Source organism: Drosophila suzukii, chromosome 3, assembly GCF_043229965.1.
Source record: "Drosophila suzukii chromosome 3, CBGP_Dsuzu_IsoJpt1.0, whole genome shotgun sequence".
NCBI classification, from domain to species: Eukaryota; Metazoa; Arthropoda; class Insecta; order Diptera; family Drosophilidae; genus Drosophila; species Drosophila suzukii.
Genome location: NC_092082.1, coordinates 66107983 through 66132902, shown reverse-complemented (window position 1 = coordinate 66132902; position 24920 = coordinate 66107983). Strand labels below are relative to the sequence as shown.

At 41.5% G+C, this 24920-nt stretch overlaps 4 protein-coding genes across 8 annotated transcripts; 2 read left to right on the top strand and 2 right to left on the bottom strand.

Annotated features, from left to right (window-relative positions):
* Positions 1 to 2290: 2290 nt before the first annotated feature.
* Positions 2291 to 6990, top strand: EMC1 (ER membrane protein complex subunit 1). Of its 2 annotated transcripts, XM_036819049.3 has the most exons (13): positions 2291 to 2606; positions 2672 to 3314; positions 3628 to 3774; positions 3842 to 4154; positions 4231 to 4251; positions 4588 to 4922; positions 4979 to 5173; positions 5235 to 5312; positions 5372 to 5573; positions 5633 to 5785; positions 5852 to 6022; positions 6086 to 6319; positions 6414 to 6990. In XM_036819049.3, exons 1-13 carry the CDS (start codon positions 2512 to 2514, stop codon positions 6572 to 6574), a joined length of 2748 nt encoding a protein of 915 aa, XP_036674944.2. In that variant the 5' UTR covers positions 2291 to 2511; the 3' UTR covers positions 6575 to 6990. The 2 variants fall into 2 exon arrangements, with proteins under 2 accessions (XP_036674944.2, XP_065722933.1); XM_065866861.2 differs by lacking the exon at positions 4231 to 4251 and having other exon boundaries at positions 2300 to 2606.
* Positions 6991 to 7407: 417 nt separating this feature from the next.
* mRpS9 (mitochondrial ribosomal protein S9) lies at positions 7408 to 22121 on the top strand. Its single transcript, XM_036818893.3, has 7 exons — positions 7408 to 7555; positions 7645 to 7860; positions 7924 to 8097; positions 8496 to 8581; positions 8639 to 8999; positions 21722 to 21884; positions 21955 to 22121. The coding sequence occupies exons 1-7, from the start codon at positions 7460 to 7462 to the stop codon at positions 22044 to 22046; spliced, it is 1188 nt and encodes a 395-aa protein (XP_036674788.2). The 5' UTR covers positions 7408 to 7459; the 3' UTR covers positions 22047 to 22121.
* On the bottom strand, positions 9378 to 19791 carry wtrw (water witch). Of its 4 annotated transcripts, none has more exons than XM_065866858.2 (4): positions 19596 to 19791; positions 16104 to 16354; positions 11328 to 12672; positions 9378 to 11268 (listed from the first exon to the last, which is right to left on the bottom strand). In XM_065866858.2, the coding sequence occupies exons 2-4, from the start codon at positions 16220 to 16222 to the stop codon at positions 9772 to 9774; spliced, it is 2961 nt and encodes a 986-aa protein (XP_065722930.1). In that variant the 5' UTR covers positions 16223 to 16354; positions 19596 to 19791; the 3' UTR covers positions 9378 to 9771. The 4 variants fall into 4 exon arrangements, with proteins under 4 accessions (XP_065722930.1, XP_016938179.3, XP_065722932.1 ...); XM_017082690.4 differs by having other exon boundaries at positions 16104 to 16460; positions 19596 to 19774; XM_065866860.2 differs by lacking the exons at positions 16104 to 16354; positions 19596 to 19791 and adding an exon at positions 14227 to 14706.
* ArgRS-m (arginyl-tRNA synthetase, mitochondrial) lies at positions 22079 to 24225 on the bottom strand. Its single transcript, XM_065866862.2, has 4 exons — positions 24038 to 24225; positions 22814 to 23978; positions 22387 to 22753; positions 22079 to 22297 (listed from the first exon to the last, which is right to left on the bottom strand). The coding sequence occupies exons 1-4, from the start codon at positions 24068 to 24070 to the stop codon at positions 22144 to 22146; spliced, it is 1719 nt and encodes a 572-aa protein (XP_065722934.2). The 5' UTR covers positions 24071 to 24225; the 3' UTR covers positions 22079 to 22143.
* Between the last annotated feature and the right edge of the window lie 695 nt (positions 24226 to 24920).

Below are 24920 nucleotides of genomic sequence, written 5' to 3'. Positions count from 1 at the left end.
AATAGTATTCCTTTTGGAGTGAGATCAAGACTTTCTCCCTTCTTATTGGCCCTTTTCAGAAGAAAAATGACATCTTTGATATCGTGAAACAATTCCGTACCATTTAAATCATTAGAATAAATTTCAGCTAATGATTTGCATTTATCGTTAACTTCCAATAGTTTTCCATTCAAAACTTCTTTATCGTCATCAAGATATTCTTTGAAGTTGAAGAAAAATCCGAAGCGCTCATTCAGCACTCTCAAGCTAGCAAAACGAGTAGAAACTTCGATTGAAAGGCTGTCCAAAATTTCAACTAAAAAGCGTCTTGTTTCTTCGTAGGTATCGAGCGCAGCGTCATCAGCAAGTTCACCTGGCATCTTACGTTTCTTGATTCTCCTCTTCGAAATCGTTACGCCCATTTCTTCACACAGTTTTTTAGCTTTCAATATGACTGTGTCGCAAAGACTAACTCTCCACTCTTTTATGTGGTCTGACAATGTCTCAAGTAATTCTGTCGCTTCGTAGATGGTGATCCCTTTGGTTTGGAACATTTTCTGCATTCTGTCAATAGAAGGGAGGATCTCTGCCCATAAGAGGCAGAACCAGGAAATCAAATTTTTCAACAGCACCAATGACAAGTGCTGCATCTTGTCTTGTGTCCACGGTTTCAGAAGAGAAATCTCGGAGTATTTCTAGAGCTGTTATTACTTCATCAAGTTGGGTAGATAAAGTATTTACTGCTGCTGCGTTGGCACTCCATCTAGTATCAGACTGACATATTCCAAATATTGCACCACCTTTCATCATACCTCATTTTCAATATCGCTTGTACACTCGTCTATAACATGCTGTGTTGGATTTTCCAGGTTTGATCCAGAAACCGAAGGATTATTTGAGGTGTCTGAGGTTTCCTTGTTATGACTTTTCACGTAATTTAACATAAATTTTTTCGACAAATTTTCGGTGTGTTGTTTTTTTGCCCGGATTTTTTTGAACTGGGCACCACTTGGTTTTATTCGTTTCATTTTTGTGTTTTCCACGCCTAATTGGAAATAGTAGAAATATATTTTTAGAAGAAATGGAAGGTTCAGTGAACAATATTTAATAAATAACATCGAAGCATAAGTACCTTGATTAAATGTTGCAATAGAAAAACACTGCCTTGATTGGAATGTATGTAAACAAACGCGCTCATAACCTAACACGTATACTGCTCGCTCTCTCTTCCTCTCTCTCTCTAAGCAAGAAAGTTTATTATAATTATTATGACGTTTCGAGCGTCCCTTTTCCTTTTGATCACATCATAAAACACTTACACTTGTAAGTGCGGCAGCGCCGCGGGAAAATATGAATTCTCGAAACATATATTGCTAGTCGGACTCGATTTAGCGCCTCTTAGATTTGGCGCCCGGGGCGCTTGCCCCTTTCGCCCCCCCCTAGATCCGCCACTGCCGCTGATGCTGCAGAAAGTCGCCCAGCATCCTGCCAATAGCTGGCTATGGCTTCCCCAACTGATCCTTAGCGGGCGCCCTATTTTCCTCCTCCCTATAGAAGCCAGCGCGTCCTCCTCATAAGCTGCTAAGTTGCTGGTGGTGGTGGTGTACGGAGTACTAATGGAGAGGTCGTCGGAGATCACTGCCCTAGGGGCATTCCCCCCCCGGCGAAGTAATACCTAACGGCAGTACCGCCGAGGAAGCGGGGAGGGGGTGGAGTTTTTACTGGGATAGAGTCCCAGACTTCGGCAGGCTAGCTCAGCTCCGAGTTGGCTTTCGATGCTTTAAACCACCACTAATACAAAAAAAAAGCATCAGCTGCTTAGTTTATATTTCCTATAGAAATTTGGTTGTTTGAAATGTCAGCCAAACGTATTATTTTATTTTCAAATAAGAAAGTTACTTTTTAAATTCTTCTTATAATATTTTACTTGTTCTCAAAATAAAAAATAATTAATTACAGCTGTCGAGAAATTCAACAGGAACACTCTAGAAAGTTATATAATACGCAAAATAACTTTAAAATATATAACATTGTATTAATAATTGCCATAAGCCTGTTAAATAATTAATACACAGTTCTCTGAGCCAGGAGGTTAATCGTCAGTGTGAAGACGGTATCGTCATTGTTTTGAATATCGAATGCGACTTCAATAAAATATCGATATCGCGGCACAGCCAACCCTGCTCCACTTTCTTCTCATCCCTTTCCCTTTCGATTTCGTCCATTCTCCCATTCTCCATCTTGCATCTCCCTATTTTACTGACACTTACTTTGGCTTACGTTTTGCCGACACGACTACGTTTGCCACTTACGTCGCAAATCGTTACGTTAAATCACAAAACGGAAAGACCGAAAAAGCGAACCACTCCGAGCTGAACGGAGCGAACCGATTCCGAACTAGAGATGGGCCAGATGCTATGACGGAAAACTCGAATTAATGTGGATTTCTATTAATTTATAACATAAAAAGACATCGGAAGTTGAACAATTAGAGCTCGAGAGAGTCGAAGGGCAGAAAGCAAGGCGGACGACATGCAGGAGAAGTGGATACTGGCCGGCCTTTCGGTGGCGCTCCTATTGGGCACCTGCTCAGCGCTGTACGAAGACCAGATCAAGAAGTTCGACTGGTGAGTGGCCCGATATATGACCATTGACCCGGCGTTAATCCGGCGGATATATTTCGCGTTTGTAGGCGAGGCGTGAATGTGGGCGCCCTGAAGCAGTCGCGCGTGGACCTGAACCATTTCCAGCCTCGGATTCTCGTCAGCACCCATGAAGGGGTGGTGGCCAGCTTGTGCGTGAAGACCGGCGAACTGGTGTGGCGGCAGGTGCTCGAACAGAATCCGCGCGGCGACATTAAGCTGCTCCAGGTGAGCGGCTTCTCCGATGACAGCAGCGACACGGCCGCCGCTCCCATGGGCAGCAACCTGGGCTTCGACATGCTCACCGTCCAGGGACACGCGCCCGCTTTGGTTCGCGGTTGGAACACCAACATCGGCGCCCTCGAGTGGGAGTGGTCCATCATGCCGCTGAACACGGAGCGGGCCCAGGAGGCGCTGTGGTTCTACAGCAAGTCCGTGCTCTACCACGTTCTGCCCGCCTGGCGGAGCCACCTCGAGGTCACCGCCTATTTCGCCAGCTCGGGTCACACCACTGGCAGCACCAGCAAGGTGATGGCCTCCTGGATCACCCCAGAGAGCTGCTCCCTCAGCGGTACCTTCTACATCTGCACGGACGGTAAGCAGTTGATCAGCCTGGATCTGGTTTCCAAGAGCGGTCAGGTGATCCGGACTTCGCTCGAAGCGGAGTCCAAGGGAAAGCTTCAGGCTTTGGCGGTAAGAAAAACAAATAGATGGCAAAAGTTGTTAAGCATCATGGTTAAATTGCACTAGAGAATTATTCAATTAGTTTGTTTTCTGAATCATGAAGTCATGAATCATAAACAAACATAACATATCATTACTATTTTAAGATAATTAGGAAAAATAATCTTATATAATTGGATTATATAAATGTCCGAAGCAATGATATTTATTTAACACTTCTGTTTTGAATATTATTTTCAATAATGCTTTGATGTTGTGTTGATGTTGCTTTCACTTCATATATCAAGTAATAACCATTTTATTAAAATACTAAATTCTACAGGGTCTCAATGGTGTTGTGATAGTGGATGGCAAACTTATAAGTGTCAACAAGGACCAATCTGTCTGCAGTGGTCTGCAAAGCACCAGTTACGCCTTGGGAAGCTTCAACTATCGCAAGTTACTGGCTTATGCAGATCTGACTTCTGGCGTAAGTTTTGACATATAAATATTTATAAAATGACAGTTAACTGTTGCATTTAATTTGTTACTTACAGATTCTCAAGATAAAGGCCGTGTATCTGGATAACTGCGCACCTGTGGTTGAGTTGGAGCAGAGTCTGCCCTTCCCCGAGCACTTTGGCACTCCATCGCTGAACAACTTCGACTGTAAGCAGAAGCGGAATGGCGAGGGCAAGAGTTGTCTGTTCCTGTTCAGCACCAGTTCCGAGTCCATTGTGGCCGTGCAGCAGGGACGCATCCGTTGGTCGCGCGAGGAGGCCCTAGCCAATGTGATCGACTCGCAGTTTGTCGACCTGCCGCTAGCCGATACGGAAGGCACTTTGGAGAGCGAGATGAAGGGCAAAGCCGGTGAGTGTAGATTACTTTATAGCCATAACTTTAAGCAAAAATCTAAAATGTTTATTCTTGAAAATGCATACCATAGGGGATTTCACAAGTTTCGAGAGTAAGTGAATGTCCACAAAAATTTAAGGCTGCCATTACACAGTATTTTGCTAATACACTGTGCATGTCTTATTAGCTTAATGCCAATGCATTTCGTGTTTGCCAATAAATAATTTCAAATAACAGCTGCATTATTTTGTGTAGACCAATTGTATAAATAAGAATATAATTTGCTTGTAGAGTTGGCAGAAAAAAAGGCAGGAAACCCAATGTCTTAGTAAATTGTAGTTTATTATTGTTGTTTATTTTTTTAAAGCTGCGATTTCGTTTTATTATTTATTTGATTATATTTCATATACTTTTTGTATTATTACTTATGTCTTTTACATTTAAACAGGAGACATTGCCAGCGCCTTTTTGCGCCGCATTACCACTCAAGCTGTTCAGATTAGGAGCTTGTTCCTTCATGTAATCGGGCTGGGTCCTCCGCCTACGGATACCCAGCGAGCTGGCCTGGTCCGCGATTCCTTTGGCCTCCACAAGATGCTGGTTATACTAACCCGTGCTGGAAAGGTCTTCGGCATTGACAACATCTCAGGAAAGCATCACTGGCAGTTGTATCTGCCGAAGGTCAACGGTTTTGCTAATGAAGAGCAGATGCGTTTGATTGTTCAGCGCTCGGCCAAACATTTCCCGCTTCAACCTCTGTGCACTATTTTGGGCAAGGATGCCGTAAGTCAGGCTGATAGTTTGCATAATTCCTTCGCTAACCTTTCTTGTTTCCATAGGTCAGTGACAATGGTGTGCTCTATCGCTTTAATCCTATCACCGGAAAAGCCGCCGAAGGTGGTCTTATTCAGCTGGACTACAAGATCAAGCAGCTCTCCTTGCTGGCAGAAACGGAAAAGGACTTTGTGAAGGGAATTCTGTTATTGGATGCTTCTAACAAGGTCCATGTGTATCCTCAACATGCTAGCTCATTGGTAAGACTCGAAATTCTATGATAAGTTAATGGAGTTTTAAAATCTTTACTGTCCTATATAGGCTGATGGCATGTATCTGTACACAGCCGATGTGAAAACATCAGAACTGTCGGGCTACTTTGTAAAATATGCGGGCGGGGTAAGTGTTACAAACATTTAAACCTGTCGGCCATTAAATAATTAAAGAATTTCCGCCAGCAACTGTCGAGCACGCACATTTGGAACGCCCGCCTTGGCGGCCACAACTCCGAGCAGCAGATAATCGGCGTTGCCGGCAAGAACCCCATCGAGCATGTCCACTCCCAGGGACGTGTGTTGGGCGATCGATCGGTGCTGTACAAGTACATCAACCCCAATTTAGTGGCCTTTGTTACTCAGGCGCCGGATGCCACACACAAATGTGAGTCTGCATTCGCTTCGCCCATACTAAAATCCATTAACATGTAACCCGTTCCACAGCCGTGCTTAATTTGTATCTGGTTGATGTGGTCTCCGGCTCGGTGGTTTTCACCATGACGCATCGTAAGGTGCGTGCTCCATTGAGCATTGTTCACTCAGAAAACTGGCTTGCCTACTCCTACTTCAATGAGAAAGTGCGACGCACAGAGATTAGTAAGTTAAACGGGGCGATAATTGTATTCTGTGGATATAAATTGAGCCAATTCCTACCCTTTATAGCCACCATTGAATTGTACGAGGGTAAGTCTCAGGCGAACAACAGTGTTTGGAGTTCCTTGCAGGCTCCACCAATGCCTCTTGTGGAGCGTCAGTCTTATATACTCCCCACCATTGTTGAGGCTCTGAGGGAGACAATCACAGAGCGCGGAATTACCAACAAGCATGTGCTGAGTAAGTATTTATTAAAGTAATATCATTAAAACATGAGGTAATGATATTTTTTCAATTTTTTAGTCGGCACTGCCAGTGGTTCCATTATCGAAATGCCATGGCATTTGCTGGATCCCCGTCGTCCTATTGCATCCACGACTCAGGGGCGTGAGGAGGGAGCCATTCCCTATATACCCGAGTTGCCTTTGCCAACGGAAAGCCATATAAATTACAACCAGACGGTCGCCCGTCTGCGCAATATTTATACCGCACCCAGTGGTCTGGAGAGTACCTGTCTAGTCGTTGCTACGGGTTTAGGTAAGCTACATTATCAATAAAGTAATGGAGATAGCAAGGCTCTGTTTCCTCAAAAACTCGAATTTAAACCCACAATTTTATGTTTTTTTTACAGATTTGTTCGTTACGCGCGTGGCGCCATCAAAGACGTTCGATTTGTTGAAGGAGGACTTTGACTATATTCTCATTTCCATAGTGCTAGTCGCGCTCACATCGGGCTCGTTGATTGTTAAGCATTTAGCGTCTCGTAAATTGCTCAAGCAGGCGTGGAAATAGGCTTGGCATTATTATTAAATAATTGCTTTATATACAAAATAACATTTTACTGCGACCAAATACAACAAGGGAGGATGAATTATTGAAATAGAAGCGAACTGGCGATGAGAATATTGATATACATAACATAATTCTGGTAGCTGCATTACATCCCATAATGCGATAAAAACTTCTTATCAACGCTAAGCCTAGGCAATTATTTATAAATAATTATATAGCGTTAAACATCAAATAATTATAATTAGCTGTTGAAAGGTTTTCATTGCATTTTTCAGTCCCTTACATTTGTGTTCGTTTAAATTTCCATATATGAAAATTATCAGCATTGAAAGTGTGTTTAAAAAAATGTAGTTAATAAAAGCATTTGTAAAGGAGGACAATGGTAAAGTAAATAAACATTTTTTTCATCAGATTAACTGGGTTTTTGGTATTATTTTATTCAATAAAGAGTGTTCTATAAAGACTGTAAAACCCGATTTTTTTCATTAACATGATATTTTTTTCATCTATGACAATGCCGATGGAAAGTGCCATGCCAAACTACAAATGTGACTTAAAATAATAGAATAAATATTATTTTTGTCAAATAGTCTATTAAAGAGTTTTGGTTCAAAATTCCTTAAAAATCCAAAAAGCCATTCACCTCAGAAAAATAAAATTCAAGCATACCTAATGTTAAATTACACAATTTACAAAAAGAAATAAAATTTGCTAAACAAAAACGTTGTTAAATATGGCTACAAGATAAATAAAATATTTAATTTAAATAATGAAATAGTGTGTAAAGTGCGCGCCACACATCAGCTGAATTTCAGCATTTTCCAACACACACAATGGAACAGCTGTTTTAGTCTTCTTCTTTCCGCCGTCAAAACAAGTCAAAGGATGGCACTGCGTGTTTTAGGGTTAAAAATAGTGAAAACTAACAGGAATCTGCTGCAGAATGCATGCAAATCCACTGCCCCGGCCACAGGCTACATGGTTGGTACCCTAGTAATGCCTTGGAAGCCTTAACTTCACTAGATTCACTGCTTCTGAAACCGAGACCAATCGTTTGCATAACCTTTCAGGCGGCGGCTCCGTTTGCCACAGAGGTGACCATCCAGGCTGCTCCCGCGGCTGTCCAGAAGCAAAAGGTCAGCAAGGCCATGCGGTCGTACCTGAAGAGAGCCAACGAGCACGACGAGTTCATGAAGACCCAGCACCTGGAGTTCCAGATCGGCAAGCGGCACCTGGCCAACATGATGGGCGCCGATGCGGAGACCTTTACCCAGGAAGATGTAGACGTGAGTGACTTGGTCATGGGAATAACTAAACCACTTAAATCCCACCTCTCTACCCAACTGCAGGAGGCGATATCCTATCTTTTCCCTTCCGGCTTGTACGACCAAAAGGCCCGCCCCGCCATGAAGTCGCCCGAGGTTGTCTTTCCCGCCCGTAAGGCAGCGGAATTTGATGAGACGGGCAGGCCATTCCACAGTATGTTCTACACCGGCAAGCCCAACTTCTTCCAGCTGCTCCACGTGAGTGAATCAAAAAATCTAAGATAATTGAGTGATAATATCGTTAAGACACTATTTGTTAAGTATTTCTTCTCTATATCTCATGCTAAATGCTTCTCCAGCAGGAAAAGTTTGCCCTTTAAAGGAAACTTTAAAGCTTACTTAATTATTAATAATTATATTAATAATTATATTAACAAACTAAGGTGTTTAGTGGTCTTGCAGCGATGGCGTTCAGCTCATTTATGGTGTAGTTAAAAGATATAACTATTTTTCTTATTTAGCATTTATATCAAGAAATGTATTTTGTTAATTGAATTGGTAAAAAATGTGTTAGGCAGAAAAAACGTCTTTTTTGGGTTTCATAGTTAGATTAATTTAATTATTTTTCATTTTATAATTTTCCCTCCTATTTCCAGGACATTGTGCATGAAACCAATAAGTTGGCAGATCTGGAGGAGCGCCTGCTACGTCGCGGTAACAAGCCCGATGAGAACCAGAAACTGTAAGCAAGTTTTGTGCGTTGTGCTAGATCAACTATTTAACATTCTATAATTTTTAGAGAAATTTCCGGATTTCAGCTGCTCCCCAAAGATCAGCTGGAACTTTTGTTGGTTGAGAGCATTGCCGATATCGAATATTCGAACTTTACCAAGTCAATGGAACGTCTGATCGCATCGCCTTATGCCTATAAGAGTAAAACATTTATTGAGCGCTTTTTGAAACCGCTGATGGATCAATCCAAACAACTGGAGGTGCCAAAGCCGAAGATCGATGGGGAGGGTCGTCAGTACATAACCACCTACGAGTGCCTGCGCAAAACTGCCAGAGCCGACGTCACAATTCGACTGCCTGGTACGGGAAAGATCAGCATTAATGGAAAGGATATATCCTACTTCGAGGACGAAAACTGCAAGGAGCAGGTGAGTCGAGTCATTAACTTCAATATTTAAATCGGGTTTGTTCAAAATTAGTTGGCATATCTTCATCCAAAATATGTTGATACATTTTATTTATATTTTATTATTGTAGCTTTTTTTTTTGATGGAACTAGAAAACAAAATCAGATTTGACAGGGAACATAATTTTTTAACTTATTTATTTATATTCTGGTTTTGAGACAACATAAATAGACTGCTTAAATGAAAAATTTATGTATTTTTTTAATTTTTTATTTAGTTAAATGTTAAAACAAATTTCTGAGTATTTTTGTTCATTTTAAATTTTTTACCTGGATATTAGTCGCTTATAGGGTCCGTCGCCAGTTTCTGACCGCAGCTTCTAATAAAAACACAGTCAGCTCATAACAATAGATATAGCATATACTTTATTAAGAATAATAATTTGCATTAAATTACTATATAAACGACTCTCTGACGACAACGCCAAAACAACAAAGACACAGCCTGAAACCAGCCACAAATCAATCCTGCCAACTGCTCGCCTCTAATTTAACTAACTGCTAGTTATAGTATTTGTATTGATAATAGTGTAGTATGGTGTGGTATATGGCTATATAGCTTATTATAGGGCGCCAGGCGCACCGATATCAAAATTGTTTTAACTACAACTCGCTGCTACGATAATATCAACAATGTTCTGGATTTTTGTGGGATCTAAACGACCCCCTTAGGTCTAGGAAACAGTTAACTCTGATCTATAAATATTCCGAATGGGGTGCACTAAATGCTCCTGCTACTTGCGCAGATTCTGCTTCTGCTGATTGGAGATCACAATCAGCAGTTTGTCGATCACTTTGCTGGCCTGCTGCTGCTGCGAGATGAGCGCCTGCTTCAGTTCCTGGATCTCCTGGGTGAGGAACTCAATCCGATCTGCGTTATCATCGATCTTGGTGGTCAGTGTGGTGAATTGCCCTGAATCCGGATCCGCATCGGGTAGAACATATCCCGTCGTAGCGCCATTATTGTTGTTATACTTGTTCTTGTACGACAGATAGTTTTCGGCTGAGTTTTTCGAGGAGATGGTATGGCCAAATTGCTTGCGCATCTTTCCCACTTCGTAAGCCTTCATCAGGATTTCTCTGGGCAATCTTTTCTCGCTGGGATTTAGCGGCTTGACACATAGAACCACCCTGTAAGCCTGTGGAGACACTAAAGCTGTATAATGGAGCAAGTTCCTCAGCCAGGTCGGAAGGTAGCCGTTGAACAGCGCCGACTCTATGTAGCTGATCAGTTTGGTCTGTCGCACTAGTTTGGATAGTCCCGCTGTCTTCTTCAATCCCTGGATATCGTGCACTGCTATGCCCACGAGCAGGTTCATCAAAATGATTGTTACGAACAGCAGGAACAGCACAAAGGTGATTTGTGCGCTGACTTCCAGCAGGAAAGGCGGATCTTTTCCTTCGGGATCATTAATCAGCAGCGACAAGTCCTGTTCGCCGATCATCATCACCAGCACGGTTATAAAACCCATAAAGGGATTGGCAAACGACGACGAGGAAGGAAAGATAACGCAGAAACTGATAGTGAACCCAATCAGCATGCAGGAGTAGGCCATGAATAGCTTGGCGAACTCTCCCTGAACTCTCGTATACATGGCCACATAGACATCGAAGACCGGGAGCTGACCTATCATTAACATGAGATTCGTCCAACCGAGCAGCACGGCAAAGGCGCCTATATGGTTTTGAAACGTGTACGTCTTGTTGGTGTAGATATAGGATATGACAAACACGCTGGTTATCACGAACCACTCCATAATGTTTTCAACCTGCGTTACGTAGTGTCGAAATGAGGAGTAGCCCGTTATGCCATACAGCTTTCGAAATATCTCCACTATAGTGATGGCGACCAGAACCCACCACTGCATCTCCATCACGAAGGGGTTGTTCCTGAGCATGTCTCCCAGGATGGATTGCTTCTGGCATAGTTCCTGCGCCGGAATGGTCGTGTTATCGTTCTTGCTACCATTGTAGCAGTTGTGGGCCAAGGCTGTCAGCACGTAGAGCGTGAGGAAGAGCACGAAGCTGAAGCAGAAGATGAGCCTGCCAATGTAGTACTTGCGGATCTTGCCCCACTTGATGTACAGGAACGAGGAGCAGAGCGGGTGCTCCAGGATCTCCTTCTGACCCTCGTCGACGAACGTGTTCAGGTAGCTGATCTCGCGCGGATGACAGTGCTGCAGCAGCTGACGGAAATCCAGCTCCAGCTCCACCTCGCGATTTACGGGATCCTGGGAGAGAGATGAAGGAACTTGAGTAGGAGAAAAGTATGGAGTATATATTGACTCACCTGCGAGTGGTGCAGCGTAATAGCTGCATCCAGTTTCTGTCTGATCATGGCCACTGAAGCCGGAGTCTTCCGGGTGATTACGTTCAGCGCAGAGGTGCCCTTCTTCGATTTGGTGGTCACATCCGCCCCGTGGAAAATCAGCATTTCCACGCACTGCACCAGGCCATCCAATGCAGCCAGGTGAAGGGCGGTAAACCCATAAATGTCCTTGTGGTTGACATTGGCACCCCACTGGATGAGGGTCTCCATAATGTCGTACGCATTCTCCGACTTTCCCACTGCAGCGTGCAGGGGAGTTCGGTGATCGAAGTCCTCGGCATTGGCGTCGGCATTGCCGTTCCTCAAAAGAGACTCCACGCAATCCAAACTGGAAGTTCTAGCTGCCAGGTGGAGGGGAGTGAATCCTCGATGGTTCTTCAACTTGGCATCCGCACCTTTGGCCAGAAGCAAGTCCACACACTCGACGTTTCCCTCATCCGCTGCCAGATGCAAAGCTGTGGACTCCTTCTCACGGATGCATATACGCACATTGGCGTCTGCATTGGGCGCATTCAGCAGGGCTTCCAGGCACTGGAGGTTGCCCAGGTCAGCAGCCAGGTGAATGGCATTGGTGCCATTGGGCTTGAGCGAGTTGACATCGGCGCCTTCGCTAATGAAGATCTGCAAGCACTCCAGGGCATTGGATCGCACGGCGCAGTGCAGCAGGCTCTCCTCGCAGTTCGGCTTGCTGGTGTCCTTGGATATGTCGGCCCCATTGTTGATCAGTAACTTGGCCGCCTCCGCCGCATTGCCAAAGGCGGCACAATGCAGCGGCGTGTAGCACTTGGACTGTAGATTTACATTCAAACCCTTGGCCACCAGAAGACCCAAGGTGGCCAGACAGCCACTGAAGGCACTCAGATGCAAGGCAGATATACCATTCTGATCGCAGAAGTGCAGGTCGGCTCCCGCCTCCAGCAGACTCTCGATCAGATCCCAGCGCTTGAGGTAGGCGGCCCACAGGTAGCTGAGATTCTTCTCCAGCTTCGAGGCGGACTCGAAGTGCGCCCGGATGCCCTCGGCCACCACGTTGCTCTGCTCGATGTCCTCGAAGAACTTGACGCGACCCGCGGCACTCTTCATCTGGTCGATCAGGCTGATCCGCAGCGTATCGTTGCATATCTGGACGCTCAGCTCGCTGGTCGGCTCCTCGAAGCTGTCGTACATGCTCGGCGCACTCTCCGCCGGCGGCGACGGTCCACACTCCATGTATTCGAATTCTCCAGCGGTCGGGTACTGAGCTTCGATCATGGCGTCAGTGTTGTTCCGCCATCGCACCATCAAGTTGGGTGGAATCGATTTGAAACTGTTGGAGATGCATAGCGATTAGAGGATGAGTTGTACAGATAAATTAAAAGTTGCACAGATGTTCTACGGTTGGATAACTCCCAACAAAGAACTTTGATTGGTGGAAGATTCTCATATGCCATGAGAACTTGGAATTGCTTATTCTAACACCGATCAGTACAGTAGGACCTGTATGATTGGTTTTTTTTACTAATATTTTTGTTTGTTAGGATGTGTATCTATCAATTGAGAAATTTCGATATAAAAAACTCCATTAATTTGATCAAAGATGGATTGTTTTAGAAATTATGATACTTCCAAAATGGAATTTGAGCTGAGAAATGAACTTAGTTAAACTGCAATAGCAATGTCTTAGAACTTGAAATTAAATATTTTATTGCTTTTCAAATTAATTTCCTACTCTTAATTAATTATTAAGATGCTTAGAATCGATTTGTCAAAATAAGTTGATTGATGATAAGTGGAAAATTTTCAATGATTTTCGATTTTCAATCATTAAGAGGATTTTGATGAGTTCAAGATTTTCAAAGCGTTGAATCATTAAAAAACTTTTAGAATAACATTACTTTTGAACTTCTCTATGCTAATCGTTCAATGTTAAACAGGTTTCGAGGGTTTGAAATGATTTTCAACTGGGTATAAAATTCTGTGAATCAGTTTTTATGGTTTTTGAGGCAATCAAAGAAATTTGTCTGTGATTAGTGTATATTTTGATAGCAGTGGAGGTTTTTCTTAATTTATTTGGCATATATCATTGCGGTTAATTTTTAACCTGACTTTCTATTATTAGAACATATACAACTCATTGATGGAACTTAAGGTTTAAAATGGTAGTCAGTAACAATTAAATATCTTTCAAACTACGAAGTAATTATAGTGAAAACATCACGTATAGATGTTTTACACCTCTAAATGGCGTTGCCTTCTGTTTCTAACTTGTTTAGGGTTTTATTAGGAACTTGTAATTAGTCGGGAGTAAGAACTTGTAATTAATTTAATGCTTCCAAAGATCATTAAACCAACAATTTAGTATTTAGTACAGCTGTCTGAGTTGGCTAAAAAATAAAACAAAGCCATTAGATAGACTCGCACTTCTCTTTGTCTCCACTCTCATCTCGAGCAGTAAAACTTTTTATAGATTTGTAAACATATATTCCCCATTGCTTAAATGGCACTGAACAACAGAGTTCGAGATCTGTTGACTTTTCGAGCATGCATAATTTTAAATAATTATTGTGTGTTATTGGTGCGTTGGGAGTTATGCAAAGTTGGCGCTTTGCTTAAAGCGGTTTTGGTTGTTTCACTGTTCAGTATTCACTGTTGTCGTACGTTGATGGATTTACCGACTGCGCCGGTAGAATTTGTTTTATTTTCTTGGTCGCCAACTCGGGTCTGCTCAGCATGGTTGCACGATGCATAATTTCAGACCTCGTCCATGGTCAGCAGCTGCTGCACTTGTTGTATAACTAAAGCACTACGACCGCCACAGCCACCGCCTTTGTTGGGCACTTAAGCCGGGAATCTGGGTATCCGACTTGGACTGAATACGTACACCGTTTGCAGCCATATCCACGGATGATGCCAATTCGCCAATGAGCTGTTTTCAATTTCTAATTTCATTTCCGAAATACATGGGAGAGCCCGTCCCGACAGTCGACCGATCCACAGATTACGGACTACGGATCGTATCGTATCGGATCGGTTCGGGCTGGATGGGGTCGGAACGGGACAAGTGCCTCACAATGGGGGCCTTTTGTGGGGGCCTAGACAATTGTGTCTAACGGGCGGAAAATGCAAAATGTTGTGTGAAAAAACGCGAATTTTTCACTTCCGTTTTGTTGTTGCTGTCGGTTTTTCGATTTTTTCGGACGTTGTTTTAGGGGTTTTTGCTATTGTTTCTGTAGCGACGACGATCACTTCGAGCGCGTTCTAGCCGTATGTTGTGACTGTTTTTCGTTGTTTCCGCACTGTTTTAGCCAGCAACGAACGCGTCCGCCTGCATTGTTGTTCCAAAACCGACTGAGCTCGATGAAAATCGGTAAGCGTTGGTTAAGCCGTCGATCGAGATTGAAAGAGAGGTAATCTAGAGAGCGGGAGGGCAGGTGGGGCGATACCTGTACAGGTAGGGTCGAAATACTAGCTAGGGGAATTTAATATGAAACTTATATGTATGTCTTCGTCTATCCAAAAAAAGCGATTAGTCAGTGTTTATACTTTCAGCCTAGTTAATTATTGATGTTTAAGTTTTTAAATTTAAATATTGGTTTTAAAAAATATAGATTGTTTTTGAAGTTTTTTTACTCTTTGTGAAAAGACTTATGTTAGTTAGTTTTTAAACTTTTTCATAGAAAAACCAGTTTCATTTTCAATTCCTTTCAATGTTAAGATAACATAACAAAACCTTTCATTAATTTTCGACAAAATAAAGAGCCCAGTTTGTAAGAGTCATATAAAGTCCCATTATTTTGACCGCAGCTGTAATCTAAAGGTATTTACAGAGCAAAATACTTCAGAGAGAGTGAGCAATCTCCAAAAAGTCTGCGAATTCGGCTCGAGTGGGAGTGAAAATCTTCGGCGCATTTCACTTTGGAGTGTACTTTAGAGTTTTTATAAGTAAGGTTATTCTAAAAAAAGATTTTAGCAAGATGTTGGAATAGAAGGCGACAAATAACATAAACAATCGAAGGTTGTGTATTTTTAATCAACGAAGAATGCCATGACCCTAATATAGAGCTTTAAGCCCTTATAGGTCTTAACCTTAAAATATATATACAAAAAAGAAAACTAATAACATAAATATGGCCACCAATAAAAAAAGGAAACTGTTTTATATTTAAACGATATTATCTTGTTGTAATTAATTCAGCCTTTTACTGAATATTACACTTGGCAAAAGATATTTAATTCAATGACGTACAATATATTTACAAAAGGCTTTTATTTTGTTTTGTGTTGTTAACTTTGTTTTGGTTGAAAAAACTCCCTAATTACTAGTCCGCCTATCAGCAACTACAATATAACCTTTTTTGCCTGTACCTCAGTTTTTTATAATTTCTTTTTCGTCTAATTACTAACATGTGAAACAAGTAAAGTAATAACTACGGTTCCTGAACTGCCAAATTCAATTAACAGATGTATTTTTCGCATTTAGTGGGAGTAACACCCTACTACAACCACAAAAAAGTGGTTTAAACTCCTTCACATTTGATGTACACATTATAAAAATATGAAACTGGTGGTTTTTTGCGAGTAACATATTGCTTTATTTGATGGCAATTCTTTGTCACATAAATCATGGAGTGCTTCCGCGTCTTCGACTTTTGGGTTCGGCAATCACGGCTATATATATTTTGTATATATTTTGTTGTAGCCAGATATTTCTGCAACTGCAACAGGTACTGAAAACTGGCAACTCCAACTGGCACTTACCGGTTATTTGCATTATTCTCCGTGAGCGGCTGTTCCACTTCGGTCTTGGTAACGACGCTGATCGAACGTGTCATGCGGCGGGGTTTTGTGCTGCCCTCCTTATAGCCAAGATTCTCCATGGTGACGGCCAGAAGTTGCTGCTGCTATCGTCGCCGGTGTCAATGCTGCTGCTTTCGTGGTTGTTGCAATTAAAACGCGCAAATATGCGCAAAAAACTTGGAGCAAATGCAACTTGGGTTTTTTGTCACCGCCTGCAATCGGCAATAAATATGCGAAAAAGTTACTTTCCAATATCATACGCCACCGGAGCGCCAATTTATAGCCCAATTTCAACGACTGGTTGACATTTTCAATGGCCTGCAACGATAGTTTGGTGAAAAGTTTATGGACAGTGGTTTTCAGGAGGTATCTATCTCAGCAATCCCGCTGAGCTTTCCCAAACAGACTGCAGCTCGCCTAGGTCTGCACACCCACAACCCAAATATCTGCACAAATATTAATTTTCGCGTCACTTTTTCTTTGGATTACTCCTCAAACTGACTGGGGTGACTTTCCCTAACTGGTTGGCTGGATGGACTCTGGCTAAGAAACCTACTCGTGCGTTGGATGCGACACTCGGGGCCGCAGTTATCTAAGCGCCTTCCTTTTGACGCAGCGATAAGCCCACATTATCAGAATAATAACCATTATCACCAGACTAGCTGGGGATTTATCTTAAAGTGCTACTGGTTCTGACTGCTCTTTAAAAGGGGGTTTAAGATGAGTTCAGCAATAGAAGTATATATTTCAGGTTAGTCATTCTTAACCATATAATTAGGATAGATTCAAATATCGTTGAGACATGATATAAGTGTACTTATAATTGAGTGCTAAACTAATATATGATAATAATATGATTATCTAGCTTGTATTTGTTTTGTAACTATTTAATTATTAGTATTGCAAAAACTATATTATCCGTAACCTCTAGGTTAAGAATAAGTCGCCCCTTTTTAGCCACACCCATGATTTATTTGCTTATTTTTTCTTGATTTTGTTTGCTCATATTATTTACAATCTATGTCAACGTCAGATGTGGAAGTACTCATTCATTCAGTATGTAAGCAGATTCCAACAATCAGGAGCGGTTTAGTAGGGAAATCGATGAAATTCTTCTTTATATAACTCCTTTAAATATAATCAATTAACTTTTACGAACCTTGACAATGTTGTTTTGATTAATTCTATAAAGTGTGTTTACAAAACGCAAGTCATTCCTCCCAATTAGTTTTCTTAATTTGCTAGATTTAATTAATTCTAATAAAATTTTAAATGTATTCCAGTTATCCCTTCTCTTCTTTTCTAATTTATTTATTCCCATTGTTCGTCTTGACATTCCCTCTTAATCATCTTGTTTGGCCACCAAATTCTTTATTGCTTGCATTTGTTTTTACCATAGCGGTGTGCAAACATCTGCTTCGGTAAAAATACTAGTCTATGAGTATAACTGCGTATTTTTCCAGCTTTTCCACCAGATTGTGTAATTTTAGTTACACGATTGCTAGGAATCTAGGGAATTACGGTGTCACATTAGATTAAATTAGTTAGCGAAGCGTTAAGCTTGTTTAAGTTCCATTTGTTGGATTACTTTCGGCATCGCATTACCGTAAACAATTCTCAAGCGATTCTGGGAATCTTTCAAACTTGTTTGCAAAATATAAACAAAAGTTAATGAGAAACGAAAAAAAGAGTCTCTGTTTGCCTGACGACAACGCATGAGAAACTTTCTTTGATTAGGCAAAGCAAAAATCCGTTGACTGATTAAACAGATATGGCGATAAACAAGGTAACGACAAAAAACGTTGGCCAAAATGAGCTGACTAAATTATGCGAGCAAATTAATCAAAATCTGTGCGTAGTTGAGAAACCAGTTTTTGATTCGTTGGGGTGTGCTGCACAGAAAAAACATTTGTTTTTTGTTAAGAACGGTTAAGATATTAAGTCAAGATCTCTTATATTATTAAAAATATTTGAGAAATGAAACTTTTAAAATATTGTTTTATATGCTGACTTAAATATTGTAAAGTGAGTTGTTTCATGATTTTATTTTTTTCTGTGTGGCCTTTTTGGGTTGGTGTCTGGAGTCTGCAAGGCCCCAACAGTCGCTAACACACTAAACAAATGTTTATTTTAAAACGCCCCCGTGTGATTACAAATTGGCTGCCACTTTTGCCGCGTTGTGTGAATTGCTGGAATTCGCCTAATCAATTAATATGTTCCTAATGAATCTTTGCACTTGCGAAAAAGTGTTGGACTTTAAATAGAGCGTTGGACGGGCTTCGAGGGCCCGGAAGTGCCATGTGCCGTTTACCCGTTACGACGGACCGCCGACCGCCGCCGGCCATTTTGGAAAACTGCGCCGCCATCGAGCGGTGGAAATGGCGATTCGCCGAGCGGTCTTCGCGATCGTTCGTTAACTTTCTCGGGTATTTCTTTCGCCGCTCGTTGATTCAATTATAATTGAAATCAATTTGACACTTTTTCTTCGCTTTACTCGCGCTTTTGTGGGGGACTTAAGGGGGTTATTATGTGAGCAAACGCATTGGGCTGAGTTAAGTCTTATTTTTGCGTTGCTTTCATAATGCCCTTGAACCTGAAGCGCATGCCCATTCCCCACACTACGCCGTACAGCCACTGAGTACTAGATCCGATTTATATATACTCGTACGCCTATGCAGATGCAATTGAATCCGAGCCATAGTGCTCGAATTAAAGGATAATGCAGTCGACAAAAGCTGCGCACCGAGTGTAAACAAATCTCAATTGCTATTCATAAGCTGCACTCGGTTATAGAGATCGTTTATTGTCCATTTGGTAGATTTTGTAATGGAAATTGCTGGATTTCACTGATATGAGGGTAAGTGTACTCAGATACTGGGGCGGTATTTCGCAGTATTAATGGAATATTTTATAGTTCTGGCCAGATTTATAATTACACCAAATGTTTAAGTACGTGTTTGTTAAAGGAAGTTTTAATTAGAAACGAAGATGGTCAAAAATTTCGTGTAAAAAATATAAAAGCTTAGAAACTTTTAAATAATTTTATTTTATCAATTTATAAAACTTTCTTTGTTCGCATGCTAAATTAAAAGTATATTTTAAATTCAAAACTTTCTCTTAGTTCTATAACTATAAAATTACTAGAAAGTCGTTTGTTATTGCTATTTAATGCGAGAAAAGTTACTTGTGCTTAGAAATAAATTAAAATAATTAAAGACCTTTTTCTTATAGCGACTTAAATTTTTTCAAATATATTAAAACTGCTTTTATGACGAGACGTTCCCTTATGTAACGCAATTCATTGTGTATTGCAATATATTAAAGATTTGGCGAAAAAGGTTTTAATTTAAATCAATAAATATTGGCTTCTGATTCGCTGGACTATAATTAATATTTAGTTAGTAAACACACAGTTCTAGTTAATATTCTACATAATTTTAAAATGCACTTTACATTGTTCAATGGCTGCTTTTAATTGCAGTCCCAGTGATCGCGAACAATCAATGATCGCGACATTTTGCTTTTATAATAGTCCTTTTCTTGGGATATATGTGTAGTTCAGATGGAATTTTCTTGGGGGCGATGTAATATTTTCCGACACTTGAGGCGCGCGCTCAACGACGTGGGATCGACTGATAAAAGGAACTGCGCCGAAATGATATTGTACGCGATATGAGTGTCCAAAACTAAGCCGCACGAACGAGCGCCAATGAAGAAGACGTATACTTAGTATATATACTATATCCCCAGATCCGACACCGTTACACTTGTACAGTTTATCCGCCGAGCGAGATCTTCGTGGCTTTCTGTCGTGTCGACTTCGCTCATGTGTCAAACTATAAAACTCATTTAAATCATAATAAAATTTTGCCGCGAATTTTCTTGAAGTCCAGAGATGCCGGTAGGCTGTCTCCCTTTGAAAACACCACCCACATCAACCAGAAATTCCCCGAACCACACCTATTGGTGACATTACCAGAGATTTGGGATTTGGGGAACCCTGAAGTTGGGGGAACCAGTTTATTATTCGCCTCGTCACATTTCTGCAAATCTGTTGCTATTTTTATCGCCGCCAATTAAGCATTTCTGTCTCTCGTCTTTGGCATTCATTTTTTGTGTGTTGTGTACCTACATTAATTTAAAATTCTTGTTCGTAAGCCTTTTATTATGTTTATTATTGTTGTTACTGTTGCGTGAAGTCATCTAGCAATTTGTTTAAACAAATCAAAATCTGTCTCTTTCCCATGTTGTTGTTCATGTGGCCATTTTTCAGTGATTGATGGCAATTGTCGATTTGATTTGCCAAAAAGAGGGACAAGAACAAAAAGTTAAAAATGGCTCTTCCCCTTTTATTGTCGTGGTTTTGTTGTTTATTGTTTTTTAATCATAACGTTTTTTGTCTGTGCGCCTCCGACCATTGTTAGGCGTTACGTTTGTCAAGCCCCTTGACTTTGTTTCCCACGCAGTCGAATCGAAAAAATTGAATTACGATTTGTTTTGATCTTTGGAACCTGTGAACTTTTTGACTGGCGTCAGAGCAGTGTACTAAAGATGCAAATTATTTGATTAATTTCCTTTTGCGCGAAATTTTTGAAATAAGTCATTCACGAAGGGATTTCAACTCCTCGATTGACTTGAGTATGAATAAGATACCCTTAATTGTAAAATGTTCCTTAGAGGGTCGGAAGTTATTAACGATATCAAAAAGAAATATCGCATGTAGAAAATCCTATGATTCTAATAAAACCTAAATCAAATCGAAATATACATCAAGCAAATACGATTAAAATTATGTTGACAGAGGTTTTATTAAAATTTTTAATTTTGAACTTTATTTGGTATAGAAATACAAATGGATTTATGAAAGTTTGATCTATAAAGCTATGAAATATTTATTCTTTTCCTTCAGAAGACTTGGATAATAGGTCTAGCTTTAAATCAATGATTTGAAGTTACTGAAGTTCACATATTAACAAAATCAAAGTGTAAATATTTAAAGTCCAGATTATTTCCTTTTTGTTGATTTTGGCGACCTGTTTGGTAATTTAAATGTTCTTTGGCTGGCTCAAAGACTGAATCCATGTAATAAAACGCAGTTTTTCGTTTATTTACAATACTCAACTGTCTTTAATGTTCTATTAAAGGAACTTGACTAATTACGTATGTCGACCTATTACCCAACCTATTAACGGGACAGCGCGTGCTGATCATGCCCGCGGCTCTGCAATTATCCGGACTTGATGCAGTGCTATAATGCACTTATAATTTGCATCACACCTAGCCTAGCTGGCAGACGAACTGTTCAGCTCCCACCCACTCGATTGACGAGTTTGCTAATTGCCAGGCGGACATGCAACAATCTGTTGCAGTTTAGTGGCCGCGGCCGACAGACTTTTAATTTGGCTAACGATTTCGCCATTATCTACCCGCATTGTTGTACAGGAAGCGCTATCGCAGCATCATTTTGTATACAGAGAGATCCGTACAATGGCTGCCTCGGGCGCTCGAACTTGACATCTAACGGTGGCCACGACATTATCTCATTCTCATTCGCCAATTCGTTATCTCGATTTTTCCAGTTGCTCTTCCCGCTGCAATTTAGTGAGCTGCTGGGCAAAGTCGATGTGGAGGCCAATGTCGAGGGAGGCGGACCTTCCGGTCAGGCTGGAGCCATCCGCTGGGGCATCGCGATGAGTTTGCGCAGCTTTGTCGATCAAGAGATGATTGAGTCAATGCGTCTGGGTAAGTGCCTGAGGCTCCTATGTAGCCGCCTCCACTGGCTTATTGCCGCTAATTGCAATTTATGTTGCAGCCGGCCTGCTGACACGTGACTACCGTCGTCGGGAGCGTAAGAAGTTCGGACAGGAAGGAGCACGCCGCAAGTACACGTGGAAGAAGCGCTAAGCGGACACGTGCATCTACAATACTAGGCTGCATTTTATATCGAAATGTTTTAATAAATATCAAGTACGTTAACAATTAGCGTTCAGGTGTCAATAGTCTACATCTGGTCTAGTGGACGCAGGCCCAAAAGCTGCATTCCCCGGTGCAGTGTTGTTTTAGCAGCGTGGAAGAGCAGCAGGCGTTGGGACTGCTTTTTCAGGCAGCTCTCTTGCTTTACGGGCAATCGTTTTAAGGCTCGACTGGTGGCGTTGCTGGATGGTAAAATAAATGAAATCATTATTATGAAGTCTTAATATAAACTCTGACCTTAAGATAGCTATTTTTATCATTGTTTACTCACCACAATCCAAAGAGATAGTTTACTAGCACACAGGCCTCCAGTTGCTCCTTCGATTGCCAAATGCTTTGATCAAAGCGCGCCAGTTCGTAGAGCAGGTCCAAGGCATCCGCTGGCTCCTGCGCGAAATGCTGCCAATTGGGCTTGATGCCGTCCAGATCCACTTCCCTGAAGTTATCTAGCAAACTGTGAAGGCGGCAGTGTGTGTATTGAAGCTTGATTCCTGTATCCCCATTCACTTGAAGTGCCTGCTGCCAGCTGAACTCATGATCTCGTTGCCTACGCTGCTTAAGAACATTGACTAGGACAGCCGAGACGCCCAGGATATCACATACATGATCATCATTCAGAGAAAGATTTTCTTTGGTGGCTAGAATATAAAGCAGGGAGTGAGAATTAATGGGTTTCGGTAAGTATTATGTCCACCTACTTGCACTGATGTTTCGTTTCTCTCGCATTATATATTGTGCTTCATCAAGGACATCCTTTAAAAAGATTGCCTTTCCTTGGCGAGTGCTCATACCATGGATACGGCCAAATTTAACATGCTGCAGCTGATCCAGATTCAGGCGATCTTCGACAGCGGCCGCTGTTTTAAAAAGGGCATTAAAGTGATCCGCTTGACCATTGTCCACTACATAGAGCAAGCGCGAGAACTGTAATCTGGAGAGCCTTTCCAGCAATGCAGCGATATCCCTGGCCAAGTACAAAGTGGAGCCATCACTCTTGATCACTGGGATGCGTCTACCATCCACCACGACAATCTCTCGACCATCAAGCTCTGGTTGCAGGAGTCCAGCGTTGCGCAGTCTGTCTAGAACATCCTGAATTTGCTGTTGAGAGTACTGCGATTCCCATTCGTAGCTATCGAAATGAACGCCCAATCGGTTGTAGACTTTGGACAGATCCTCTATGGTGTACTTTCTGTACTGCTGCCATTGCTTGGCCATGGTTTCATCAGTGCCTGCTTCCAGGGCGGCAAAGAGATCCCTCGCTCGCTGGGCGATCTCCGGACTTTCTTCAGCTGCCTTGTTGGCGGCCACGTATGATTTGTAAAGCGTTTCAATTGGAGATGCCTGCATCTCCTTGTCGCTGACTTTCTCCATTTGCACACCCAGTGCCAGTAGTCCGAATTGCGTACCCCAATCTCCAAGGTAATTTAAGCGGGTGGTGCGATATCCCAAATGCTGGTGCAGATTGGCCAGGACATTGCCGATGATCGTGGAGCGCAGGTGGCCTACATGGAAGGGCTTTGCTATGTTGGGCGAGCTGAACTCCACCACTATGTGCTCTGCAGGGGAAGGGGAAGGCTTAAGAGTATTCGCTTTGCTTTGAAGAAGCTGCTCCACAAAGGCCTGTGGCTGCAGCTGGAACTCGATCTTGGCTTCACTGCGTCCGGCACTGGGCACTATCCGGACGTTCTCGACAAAGGTCTCATCGAATTTGTGCCGGCTCACCACCTCTAGCAGTTCCCGCTCCTGTTGCGCAACCGCAGATGGCAGAATCCATTCCAGAGTCGGTTGCCGGCCATTCTGGAGCTGCTGTTTCTTGACGGGCACCTCGAGGGCATGGAACACGTTCCTCAGCTGGGGTAGCTGCAAGATTTGTCTTTAGGTAAGTCATAACATGTGTAGATCAAGTAATGTTTTCTCACCTGCTCACAAATTGCGCGCCGTATGCGAATCATTAATTTTCGGAAGGGGTTGCTTTATTTAATTGCTAAGTTCTTAAATCTGTTATATTACATTACAACTTTTAGTTAACATATAAAAGTATAAAGGTGTTCATTTATAGCAAAAAGTAATTTAATGTAATTACAAAAAAGAAAACAAACAACTGTGTGACCGTCCATCAACTGCCGGAAAATACTTCCATTAAGTTTATAATATACTAAAACTATTTTAAAAATTTGAAATGATTTGGCCATGTCAGAAAACTATTATTTTCTAGCATAAGTGCTTTGCTCTTAAATTACCAATTTTGTGGTAAAATATTTCAAATTTTAAGACTTTTTTATTTCCAGATTAAAGTTTTTGGCCCAAAGGGTTGTACTTTTGTTTGTAACAAAAAACTAATCAAAATAAAAATATTAAAGTTGTGTGTGAAAAAGCGTGTTAAGAAGTTAAGAAGAGGTGCGAGTGCTATATATCAGCTTGAAAAGTTTAAACACAATGTTGTATTTTCCTTTTATGAAATATTATTCTTTGGACCTTCCACAAAAACAAATCATTTTATTTTAAGATATTTCTGCGGTCAAAAAGCTTTTTCTTTAGGAATTTTGGAATTAAAATACATTGTTGCATATTCTTAGGGATGACTATTAAGTAACGGTAATTTTTCAAATATTCTGAACAATGTCAGCTGTTATGGTCAATTGTGACGTCAGAATATAACCGTTTGCAATGCGCATGTCAGCGTTGCCAGGTTTTAGAAAGGCAAAGCAAACAAAATTAAATGCAGTAAATTACAACCGTCTCACCCCAAAAGTAACTTCATAATTAATTAATTTTCTGCTTAATTAGTAATGCACTTTCTTG